At 49.3% G+C, this 11,816-nt stretch overlaps 1 protein-coding gene across 1 annotated transcript in view; it reads left to right on the plus strand.

Annotated features, from left to right (window-relative positions):
- Window positions 1-11,816, plus strand: part of WDR70 (WD repeat domain 70) — a 367,195-nt gene that overhangs the window by 48,194 nt on the left and 307,185 nt on the right. Inside the window, exon 6 of the mRNA XM_075330392.1 lies at window positions 7,188-7,247. Coding sequence (XP_075186507.1) covers window positions 7,188-7,247 — 60 coding nt within the window. The remainder of the gene's footprint in view (window positions 1-7,187; window positions 7,248-11,816) is intronic.

Here is an 11,816-nt window from a genome sequence, read left to right on the forward strand (position 1 = left end):
GTGCCACCCAGGGTGAGCCGTGCGACCTGTGCCACCCAGGAAGAGCCGTGCGACCTGTGCCACCCAGGAGGAGCCGAATGACCTGTGCCACCCACGAGGAGCCGAATGACCTGTGCCACCCAGGAGGAGCCATGCGACCTGTGCCACCCAGGAGGAGCCGGGCGACGTGTGCCACCCAGGAAGAGCCGAATGACTTGTGCCACCCTGGAAGAGCCGAATGACCTGTGCCACCCAGGAAGAGCCGAATGAACTGTGCCACCCTGGAGGAGCCGAATGAACTGTGCCACCCAGGAAGAGCCGAATGAACTGTGCCACCCTGGAGGAGCCAAATGAACTGTGCCACCCTGGAGGAGCCGGATGATCCTTTCCACCCAAATGGCTGCACACCGACACTGTTCCCTTCTCCGCGTCTCATTTCAGGGGCTCAAAAGTGGACAAAGTAACTTTCCCATAAATAAAATGTTCATGTTTAACCCTTTGTGGAGAATCCTTTGCAGCAATGACTGAAGTGTTTCGGCCGTTGACGTCTCCATCGCTGGTCTCCTCCTGTGTGAGGCTTTGGAGCTTTTATTGCAGTGTCTTCAGTTGTTTCTTGTTTGTGGATTTTTCTGCCTTTTATGTTTTGTCTTTATCCTGTGAAATGCAGCTCGATGTTGGTGGCCCCTCTATATTTGCTCCTTGTGGTGACTCCTCTGTATTTGCACCTTGTGGTGACTCCTCTGTATTTGCTCCTTGTGGTGACCCCTCTGTATTTGCACCTTGTGGTGACCCCCTCTGTATTTGCTTCTTGTGGTGACTCCTCTGTATTTGCTCCTTGTGGTGACTCCTCTGTATTTGCTCCTTGTGGTGGCTCCTCTGTATTTGCTCCTTGTGGTGACCCCTCTGTATTTGTACCTAGTAGTGACCCCTTTGTATTTGCTCCTTGTGGTGACCCCTTTGTATTTGCTCCTTGTGGTGACTCCTCTGTATTTGCACCTTGTGGTGACTCCTCTGTATTTGCTCCTTGTGGTGACCCCTCTGTATTTGCACCTTGTGGTGACCCCCTCTGTATTTGCTTCTTGTGGTGACTCCTCTGTATTTGCTCCTTGTGGTGACCCCTCTGTATTTGCACCTTGTGGTGACCCCCTCTGTATTTGCTTCTTGTGGTGACTCCTCTGTATTTGCTCCTTGTGGTGACTCCTCTGTATTTGCTCCTTGTGGTGGCTCCTCTGTATTTGCTCCTTGTGGTGACTCCTCTGTATTTGCTTCTTGTGGTGACTCCTCTGTATTTGCTCCTTGTGGTGACTCCTCTGTATTTGCTCCTTGTGGTGACTCCTCTGTATTTGCTCCTTGTGGTGACCCCTCTGTATTTGCTCCTTGTAGTAACCCCTCTGTATTTGCTCCTTGTGGTGACCCCTCTGTATTTGCTCCTTGTGGTGACCCCTCTGTATTTGCACCTTGTGGTGACCCCCTCTGTATTTGCTTCTTGTGGTGACCCCTCTGTATTTGCACCTTGTGGTGACTCCTCTGTATTTGCTCCTTGTGGTGACCCCTCTGTATTTGCACCTTGTGGTGACCCCCTCTGTATTTGCTTCTTGTGGTGACTCCTCTGTATTTGCTCCTTGTGGTGACTCCTCTGTATTTGCTCCTTGTGGTGGCTCCTCTGTATTTGCTCCTTGTGGTGACCCCTCTGTATTTGTACCTAGTAGTGACCCCTTTGTATTTGCTCCTTGTGGTGACCCCTTTGTATTTGCTCCTTGTGGTGACTCCTCTGTATTTGCACCTTGTGGTGACTCCTCTGTATTTGCTCCTTGTGGTGACCCCTCTGTATTTGCACCTTGTGGTGACCCCCTCTGTATTTGCTTCTTGTGGTGACTCCTCTGTATTTGCTCCTTGTGGTGACCCCTCTGTATTTGCACCTTGTGGTGACCCCCTCTGTATTTGCTTCTTGTGGTGACTCCTCTGTATTTGCTCCTTGTGGTGACTCCTCTGTATTTGCTCCTTGTGGTGGCTCCTCTGTATTTGCTCCTTGTGGTGACCCCTCTGTATTTGTACCTAGTAGTGACCCCTTTGTATTTGCTCCTTGTGGTGACCCCTTTGTATTTGCTCCTTGTGGTGACTCCTCTGTATTTGCACCTTGTGGTGACTCCTCTGTATTTGCTCCTTGTGGTGACCCCTCTGTATTTGCACCTTGTGGTGACCCCCTCTGTATTTGCTTCTTGTGGTGACTCCTCTGTATTTGCTTCTTGTGGTGACTCCTCTGTATTTGCTCCTTGTGGTGACCCCCTCTGTATTTGCTTCTTGTGGTGACTCCTCTGTATTTGCTTCTTGTGGTGTCTCCTCTGTATTTGCACCTTGTGGTGACCCCTCTGTATTTGCACCTTGTGGTGACCCCTCTGTATTTGCTCCTTGTGGTGACCCCTCTGTATTTGCTCCTTGTGGTGACTCCTCTGTATTTGCTCCTTGTGGTGACTCCTCTGTATTTGCTTCTTGTGGTGGCCCCTCTGTATTTGCACCTTGTGGTGACTCCTCTGTATTTGCTCCTTGTGGTGACCCCTCTGTATTTGCTCCTTGTGGTGACCCCTCTGTATTTGCTCCTTGTGGTGACCCCTCTGTATTTGCTCCTTGTGGTGACTCCTCTGTATTTGCTCCTTGTGGTGACTCCTCTGTATTTGCTCCTTGTGGTGACTCCTCTGTATTTGCTCCTTCTGGTGACCCCTCTGTATTTGCCCCTTGTGGTGACTCCTCTGTATTTGCACCTTGTGGTGACTCCTCTGTATTTGCACCTTGTGGTGACCCCTTTGTATTTGCTCCTTGTGGTGACTCCTCTGTATTTGCATCTTGTGGTGACCCCTCTGTATTTGCACCTTGTGGTGACCCCTCTGTATTTGCACCTTGTGGTGACCCCTCTGTATTTGCACCTTGTGGTGACCCCTCTGTATTTTCCCCTTGTGGTGACCCCTCTGTATTTTCCCCTTGTGGTGACCCCTCTGTATTTTCCCCTTGTGGTGACCCCTCTGTATTTGCTCCTTGTGGTGACCCCTCTGTATTTGCTCCTTGTGGTGACACCTCTGTATTTGCTCCTTGTAGTAACCCCTCTGTATTTGCTCCTTGTGGTGACCCCTCTGTATTTGCTTCTTGTGGTGACCCCTCTGTATTTGCACCTTGTGGTGACCCCTCTGTATTTGCTTCTTGTGGTGACCCCTCTGTATTTGCTTCTTGTGGTGACTCCTCTGTATTTGCCCCTTGTGGTGACTCCTCTGTATTTGCCCCTTGTGGTGACCCCTCTGTATTTGCCCCTTGTGGTGACCCCTCTGTATTTGCTCCTTGTGGTGACTCCTCTGTATTTGCTCCTTGTGGTGACCCCTCTGTATTTGGTTCTTGTGGTGTCTCCTCTGTATTTGCTCCTTGTGGTGACCCCTCTGTATTTGCTCCTTGTGGTGACCCCTCTGTATTTGCTCCCTGTGGTGACTCCTCTGTATTTGCTCCTTGTGGTGACTCCTCTGTATTTGCCTCTTGTGGTGACTCCTCTGTATTTGCTCCTTGTGGTGACTCCTCTGTATTTGCTCCTTGTGGTGGCTCCTCTGTATTTGCTCCTTGTGGTGGCTCCTCTGTATTTGCTCCTTGTGGTGACCCCTCTGTATTTGCTCCTTGTGGTGACTCCTCTGTATTTGCTTCTTGTGGTGTCTCCTCTGTATTTGCTCCTTGTGGTGACCCCTCTGTATTTGCTTCTTGTGGTGATCCCTTTGTATTTGCACCTTGTGGTGACCCCTCTGTATTTGATCCTTGTGGTGACTCCTCTGTATTTGCTTCTTGTGGTGTCTCCTCTGTATTTGCTCCTTGTGGTGACTCCTCTGTATTTGCTCTTGTGGTGACCCCTCTGTATTTGCTTCTTGTGGTGATCCCTTTGTATTTGCACCTTGTGGTGACCCCTCTGTATTTGATCCTTGTGGTGACTCCTCTGTATTTGCTTCTTGTGGTGTCTCCTCTGTATTTGCTCCTTGTGGTGTCTCCTCTGTATTTGCTCCTTGTGGTGACCCCTCTGTATTTGCTTCTTGTGGTGATCCCTTTGTATTTGCACCTTGTGGTGACCCCTCTGTATTTGTACCTAGTAGTGACCCCTTTGTATTTGCTCCTTGTGGTGACCCCTTTGTATTTGCTCCTTGTGGTGACCCCTCTGTATTTGATCCTTGTGGTGACTCCTCTGTATTTACTCCTTGTGGTGTCTCCTCTGTATTTGCTTCTTGTGGTGACTCCTCTGTATTTGCTCCTTGTGGTGACCCCTCTGTATTTGCTCCTTGTGGTGACTCCTCTGTATTTGCTCCTTGTGGTGACTCCTCTGTATTTGCTCCTTGTGGTGACTCCTCTGTATTTGCTCCTTGTGGTGACTCCACTGTATTTGCTCCTTGTGGTGTCTCCTCTGTATTTGCTCCTTGTGGTGACCCCTCTGTATTTGCATCTTGTGGTGTCTCCTCTGTATTTGCACCTTGTGGTGACCCCTCTGTATTTGCTCCTTGTGGTGACTCCACTGTATTTGCTCCTTGTGGTGTCTCCTCTGTATTTGCTCCTTGTGGTGACTCCTCTGTATTTGCTCCTTGTGGTGACTCCTCTGTATTTGCACCTTGTGGTGACCCCTCTGTATTTGCTCCTTGTGGTGACTCCACTGTATTTGCTCCTTGTGGTGTCTCCTCTGTATTTGCTCCTTGTGGTGACTCCTCTGTATTTGCACCTTGTGGTGACCCCTCTGTATTTGCTCCTTGTGGTGACTCCACTGTATTTGCTCCTTGTGGTGACCCCTCTGTATTTGCTCCTTGTGGTGTCTCCTCTGTATTTGCTCCTTGTGGTGACCCCTCTGTATTTGCATCTTGTGGTGTCTCCTCTGTATTTGCTTCTTGCGGTGATCCCTTTGTATTTGCACCTTGTGGTGACCCCTCTGTATTTACTCCTTGTGGTGTCTCCTCTGTATTTGCTTCTTGCGGTGACTCCTCTGTATTTGCTCCTTGTGGTGACCCCTCTGTATTTGCTCCTTGTGGTGACTCCTCTGTATTTGCTCCTTGTGGTGACCCCTTTGTATTTGCTCCTTGTGGTGACTCCTCTGTATTTGCTCCTTGTGGTGACCCCTCTGTATTTGCTCCTTGTGGTGACCCCTCTGTATTTGCTTCTTGTGGTGATCCCTTTGTATTTGCACCTTGTGGTGACCCCTCTGTATTTGTACCTAGTAGTGACCCCTTTGTATTTGCTCCTTGTGGTGACCCCTTTGTATTTGCTCCTTGTGGTGACCCCTCTGTATTTGATCCTTGTGGTGACTCCTCTGTATTTACTCCTTGTGGTGTCTCCTCTGTATTTGCTTCTTGTGGTGACTCCTCTGTATTTGCTCCTTGTGGTGACCCCTCTGTATTTGCTCCTTGTGGTGACTCCTCTGTATTTGCTCCTTGTGGTGACTCCTCTGTATTTGCTCCTTGTGGTGACTCCACTGTATTTGCTCCTTGTGGTGTCTCCTCTGTATTTGCTCCTTGTGGTGACCCCTCTGTATTTGCATCTTGTGGTGTCTCCTCTGTATTTGCACCTTGTGGTGACCCCTCTGTATTTGCTCCTTGTGGTGACTCCACTGTATTTGCTCCTTGTGGTGTCTCCTCTGTATTTGCTCCTTGTGGTGACCCCTCTGTATTTGCTCCTTGTGGTGACCCCTCTGTATTTGCCCCTTGTGGTGACCCCTCTGTATTTGCCCCTTGTGGTGACCCCTCTGTATTTGCATCTTGTGGTGTCTCCTCTGTATTTGCTTCTTGTGGTGATCCCTTTGTATTTGCACCTTGTGGTGACCCCTCTGTATTTACTCCTTGTGGTGTCTCCTCTGTATTTGCTTCTTGCGGTGACTCCTCTGTATTTGCTCCTTGTGGTGACCCCTCTGTATTTGCTCCTTGTGGTGACCCCTCTGTATTTGCTCCTTGTGGTGATCCCTCTGTATTTGCTCCTTGTGGTGACTCCACTGTATTTGCTCCTTGTGGTGACCCCTCTGTATTTGCTCCTTGTGGTGACCCCTCTGTATTTGATCCTTGTGGTGACTCCTCTGTATTTGCTTCTTGTGGTGTCTCCTCTGTATTTGCTCCTTGTGGTGACCCCTCTGTATTTGCTCCTTGTGGTGACCCCCTCTGTATTTGTTCTTAAGATGTCTTCTCTTTATGGTGGTCTTAGATCCTGAAACACAGACTCCCTGGAGTCGTCTTCACTTTGGGAGGATGTTGTGAAGGATTTTTTTTCACCATGGAAAGGATTCTGTGATCATCCACCGTTGGTGTCTTCTGGGGATGTACAGGCCTTTTTAAGTTCTCATCTCACCAGTGCACTATTTTTTTATTTTTTTTTTTGTGCAGAATGTACCAAACTGTTGATTTGGCCGCTCCTAACATTTCTGCCATCACTCTGATGGATTTCTTTATTTTATTTTCAACCTAATAATGATCAGTTTCTCTTCCTTTCACCACATGTTCTGGGTCCACAGCAACAGCTCCAAATGCAACTGCTGCACCTGGAATCAGCTCCAGACCTTTTACATACTGAACTGATGATGGATTAATGAGGAAATCACCCTTGCAATTAAAGATTGACATAGATACATTTATCCAATTACTTTTGGGTTTGGAAAAAGAGGGAGTGAAAATAGGTGGGGGGGATTGCCTCAAATTAAAGCTGGGAATCGGCACTTTAAGCAAATATTGATTATATAACTGTATCTTGAATATGTTTTGGTGAACAGCTGAAATGCCAAAACTTGTGTTCCCGTCCAGTTATTTGTGGCTCTAACTGTATATATTCTTTCCGTATATATCCTTTTTATACAGGGTGGTCCAAAAGTCGGTGGACAGTGTGTGCAATAGGGTTATCAAACATGCTGTAAAGTGAAACTGACTCAGTTGCCCTTAGCAACCAATCAGATTCCACCTTTCATTCCTCACAGTCTCTTTGGAAAATGAAAGGTGGAATCTGATTGGTTGCTAAGGGCAACTGAGTCAGTTTCACTTTACACCATGTTTGATAACCCTATTACACATACTGACCACCTACTTTTGGACCACCCTGTAATTACGCTTTCCGTATATATCCTTTTATATTTACGCTTTCCGTATATATCCTTTTATATTTACGCTTTCCGTATATATCCTTTTATATTTACGCTTTTTGCACTATTTTGTCTCCGCTTTGTATTCCAGAACCCCATTAAACGTATCCCAGACTCCCATGAGATCACGCTGCAGCATGGCACCAAAACCGTAAGTGATTCCTTTATTATATTTGTCCGTTCTTTATTATTTATGTCTAAGAACCTTCCGTCTTGAGACACGAGTCTCCTGAATCAAAGAGAAAAGTCGTGAGAAACGAGAATGCAGCAGCTTTGTTAGGAGTCATGCGGCTTTAGATTGCAAGTTATTTGCCTCGTGTCGGTCCTCCGTTGTCCCTCCTGGAAATTTAATGAATATTTAAGACAAATGGGTGGTGCCAGAGAGGCGTGACTCCTGTAGATTTTTAGCAGCTCTGATTGGACGCTGTTGAAGGGTGGAACGCCAAGATGTTAATAATTCATTCGTTTCCAGGAGGAACAATAGAGGAGCTGTCCAAGTTTATAGAAAATCTGCTCCACAGTTGTTTATTCTCAAAAACCGACCTATCAGGGGAACGCATTGGTGCTCATTAGTAAAATAAGGCACAATTATCATTCTCTGGAGGCTGCAGAAATGCTGCCAGGAGGCGTTAAAATGGAAAAATAAAAAAACATGGTTAATAAATATAAAGAGATACAAATCTAATATATAAAGCTTAGGTGTATGTATGTGTGTAGGTGTATGTATGTGTGTGTGATTGTATAGTATGTGTGTATTATTATTATTATTATTATTATTTATTATAGCGCCATTTATTCCATGGCACTTTACAAGTGAAAGAGGGTATACGTACAACAATCATTAACAGTACATAACAGACTGGTACAGGAGGAGAGAGGGCCCTGCCCGCGAGGGCTCACAGTCTACAGGGAATGGGTGATGGTACAGGAGGGGAGAGGACCCTGCCCGCGAGGGCTCACAGTCTACAGGGGATGGGTGATGGTACGATAGGTGAGGACAGATCTGGTTGCGCAGTGGTCTACTGGACTGAGGGCTATTGTAGGTTGTAGGCTTGTTGGAAGAGGTGGGTCTTGAGGTTCCTCTTGAAGCTTTCCACGGTAGGGCAGAGTCTGATATGCTGAGGTAGAGCGTTCCAGAGTATGGGGGATGCACGGGAGAAATCTTGTACGCGATTGTGGGAAGAGGAGATAAGAGAGGAGTAGAGAAGGAGATCTTGTGAGGATCTGAGGTTGCGTGCAGGTAGGTACCGGGAGACTAGGTCACAGATGTAGGGAGGAGACAGGTTGTGCATGGCTTTGTAAGTCATGGTTAATGTTTTGAACTGGAGTCGTTGGGCGATGGGAAGCCAGTGAAGGGATTGGCAGAGTGGCGAGGCTGGGGAATAGCAGGGGGAGAGGTGGATTAAGTGGGCCGCAGAGTTTAGGATAGATTGGAGGGGTGCAAGAGTGTTGGAAGGGAGGCCAGAGAGCAGGAGGTTGCAGTAGTCGAGGCGGGAGATGATGAGGGCATGCACTAATGTTTTTGCAGATTCTTGGCTAAGGAAAGCACGGATCCGGGAGATATTTTTGAGTTGTAGTCTGGATGAGGTGAAGAGGGCTTGGATGTGCGGCTTGAAGGATAGAGCAGAGTCGAGGGTTACTCCAAGGCAACGAGCTTGTGAGACTGGGGAGAGTGAGCAGCCATCGAGTTTGATGGAAAGGCTTGTTGGAGGGGATGAGTGAGGAGGAGGAAAGACAATGAACTCTGTTTTGTTCATGTTAAGCTTTAGGAATCGTGCAGAGAAGAAGGATGAAATAGCAGACAGACATTGTGGAAATTTGGTTAGTAGAGAGGTAATGTCAGGTCCAGAGAGGTAGATCTGTGTGTCATCGGCATAGAGATGATACTGGAAGCCGTGGGACTCTATGAGCTGTCCCAGGCCAAAGGTGTAGATGGAGAACAGCAGGGGTCCAAGAACTGAGCCTTGGGGGACACTGACAGATAGGGGGCGAGATGAGGAAGTGGTGTGAGAGTGGGAGATGCTGAAAGTTCGGTCGGTTAGGTATGAGGAGATCCAAGATAGGGCCAAGTCTGTGATGCCCAGAGATGAGAGAATCTGTAGTAGGAGGGAATGGTCTACTGTGTCGAAGGCAGAGGACAGGTCCAGTAGGAGGAGGATAGAGTAGTGTCGCTTGGCTTTGGCGGTTAGTAGATCATTAGTGACTTTAGTTAGGGCAGTTTCGGTAGAATGATGTGGTCGGAAGCCAGATTGAAGCCGGTCAAAGGGAGCAGGAGGAGAGGTATGAGGACAATTCAAGATGGACATGCATGCATGTGTATATGTATGCGTGTGTGTATGTATATGTGTGCATGTATGTATGTGCGTGTATGTGTGTATGTATGTGTGTGCATATATGTGTGTATGTATGTATGTATGTATGTATGTGCGTGTATGTGTATGTGTATGTGTGTATGTATACGTGCATGTATGTGTGTGTGTGTGTGTGTGTGTGTATGTATGTGTGCGTGTATGTGTGTGTGTGTATGTATGTATGTATGTATGTATGTCCGCTAAAGGAATCCGCACCGTCACATTTATAATCACAAAATTTTGCACAGACGCCTCACTTGACTCCAGGGGACGTCATAGACTATGTTTTGAGGGGAAAAGGCAGCACGGTGGCTCAGTGGTTAGCACTTCAGTCTTGTGGTGGCTCAGTGGTTAGCACTGCAGTCTTGCAGCACTGGGGTCCTGGGTTCAAATCCCACCAAGGACACCATCTGCAAGGAGTTTGTATGTTCTCCCCGTGTTTGCGTGGGTTTCCTCCGGGTTCTCCGGTTTCCTCCCACACTCCAAAGACATACAGATAGGGACTCTAGATTGTGAACCCCAATGGGGACAGTGTTGCCAATGTATGTAAAGCACTATGGAATTAATAGCGCTATATAAATGAATAAAATTAATTATTATTATTAATTAACCCAGCGCTTTAGTCACCCAAAAACCTGCTTAATTTAAAGTCGATGGTGCTGGGAGCCACAGGTCATTAATAGGAGCTGTGATTGGTTGCTATAGGAACAAAGGGCATTCATAGTATAAGAAGCTTATGTGTGAGGTAGTATAATTTCTGTGGAGAGGTGGATAGAGAAAGACAGAGACACAGACATGGACACAGACTGATACAGAGGGACACAGACAGATATTGGCACAGACAGACAAACAGAGAAAGGCGTACTTGGAAAGGGGCAGGCGTACGGGGCAAGGGGCAGGCGTACGGGGCAAGGGGCAGGCGTACGAGGCAAGGGGCAGGCGTATGGGGCAAGGGGCAGTCGTGCGAGGCAAGGGACAGGCGTACGGGGCAAGGGACAGGCGTACGGGGCAAGGGGCAGGCGTACGGGGGCAAGGGGCAGGCGTACGGGGGCAAGGGGCAGGCGTACGGGGGCAAGGGGCAGGCGTACGGGGGCAAGGGGCAGGCGTACGGGGGCAAGGGGCAGGCGTACGGGGGCAAGGGGCAGGCGTACGGGGGCAAGGGGCAGGCGTACGGGGCAAGGGGCAGGCGTACGAGGCAAGGGGCAGGCGTACGAGGCAAGGGGCAGGCGTACGGGGCAAGGGGCAGGCGTACGGGGCAAGGGGCAGGCGTACGGGGCAAGGGGCAGGCGTACGGGGCAAGGGGCAGGCGAACGGGGCAAGGGGCAGGCGTACGGGGGCAAGGGGCAGGCGTACGGGGGCAAGGGGCAGGCGTACGGGGGCAAGGGGCAGGCGTACGGGGGCAAGGGGCAGGCGTACGGGGGCAAGGGGCAGGCGTACGGGGCAAGGGGCAGGCGTATGAGGCAAGGGGCAGGCGTACGGGGCAAGGGGCAGGCGTACGGGGCAAGGGGCAGGCGTACGAGGCAAGGGGCAGGCGTACGAGGCAAGGGGCAGGCGTATGAGGCAAGGGGCAGGCGTACGGGGCAAGGGGCAGGCGTACGGGGCAAGGGTCAGGCGCAAGGGGCAGGCGTACGGGGCAAGGGGCAGGCGTACGAGGCAAGGGGCAGGCGTACGGGGCAAGGGGCAGGCGTACGGGGCAAGGGGCAGGCGTATTGGGCAGAAGTACGGGGCAAGGGGCAGGCGTACGGGGAAAGGGGCAGAAAAGCTGGGGGAGAGGTTTTGGATGTTATTTTCCGTTTGTGTACAGTACACCCCTCAGCTGATATAAGGAGGCCACCCCCTGTGAAAATTAGCAAATTGGCCTCCTCTCTTGTGCCAACTTTTGAAGATGGCCACCTTTATAAGTTATTGTACCACACCCGGCCCTATAAATAAAGGAAAGAATCGGCCATCTGCAGATGGCTGTTTCGGCGTTCTTGACCCTCGCCGGTGCAGAGCTAGTGTTAGCGGAGTAAGAAGCCTTTGATGTGGCACAAGGGGGTGATCCTTCTCCTTGTTGGAGTCTTAGGCTATGTGCGCACTAGAGCTTTTTACCTGCGGATTTACCCGCGGATTTGCCCCGGAAATTTCTTGAGAAATGTCTGCAATCTTTGTGCAGACATTTCCCATGAAATTCAATGAGAAAAAAAAATAGCTGTGCGCACTGTGCGGATTTTTCTCAAGAAAATTTCTTGAGAAAATGTGCATGTCCATTAATTTCCGCAGGTACCTGCGGTATTCCGGGGGTATTCCGCAGGTAGCAATGATGTGCGGTATACCCCCGGAATAGCCGCGAATTACCTGCGGGAATGATCATCGCTGCCTGCGGTTTT

Source organism: Anomaloglossus baeobatrachus, chromosome 1 (genome assembly GCF_048569485.1).
Source record: "Anomaloglossus baeobatrachus isolate aAnoBae1 chromosome 1, aAnoBae1.hap1, whole genome shotgun sequence".
NCBI classification, from domain to species: Eukaryota; Metazoa; Chordata; class Amphibia; order Anura; family Aromobatidae; genus Anomaloglossus; species Anomaloglossus baeobatrachus.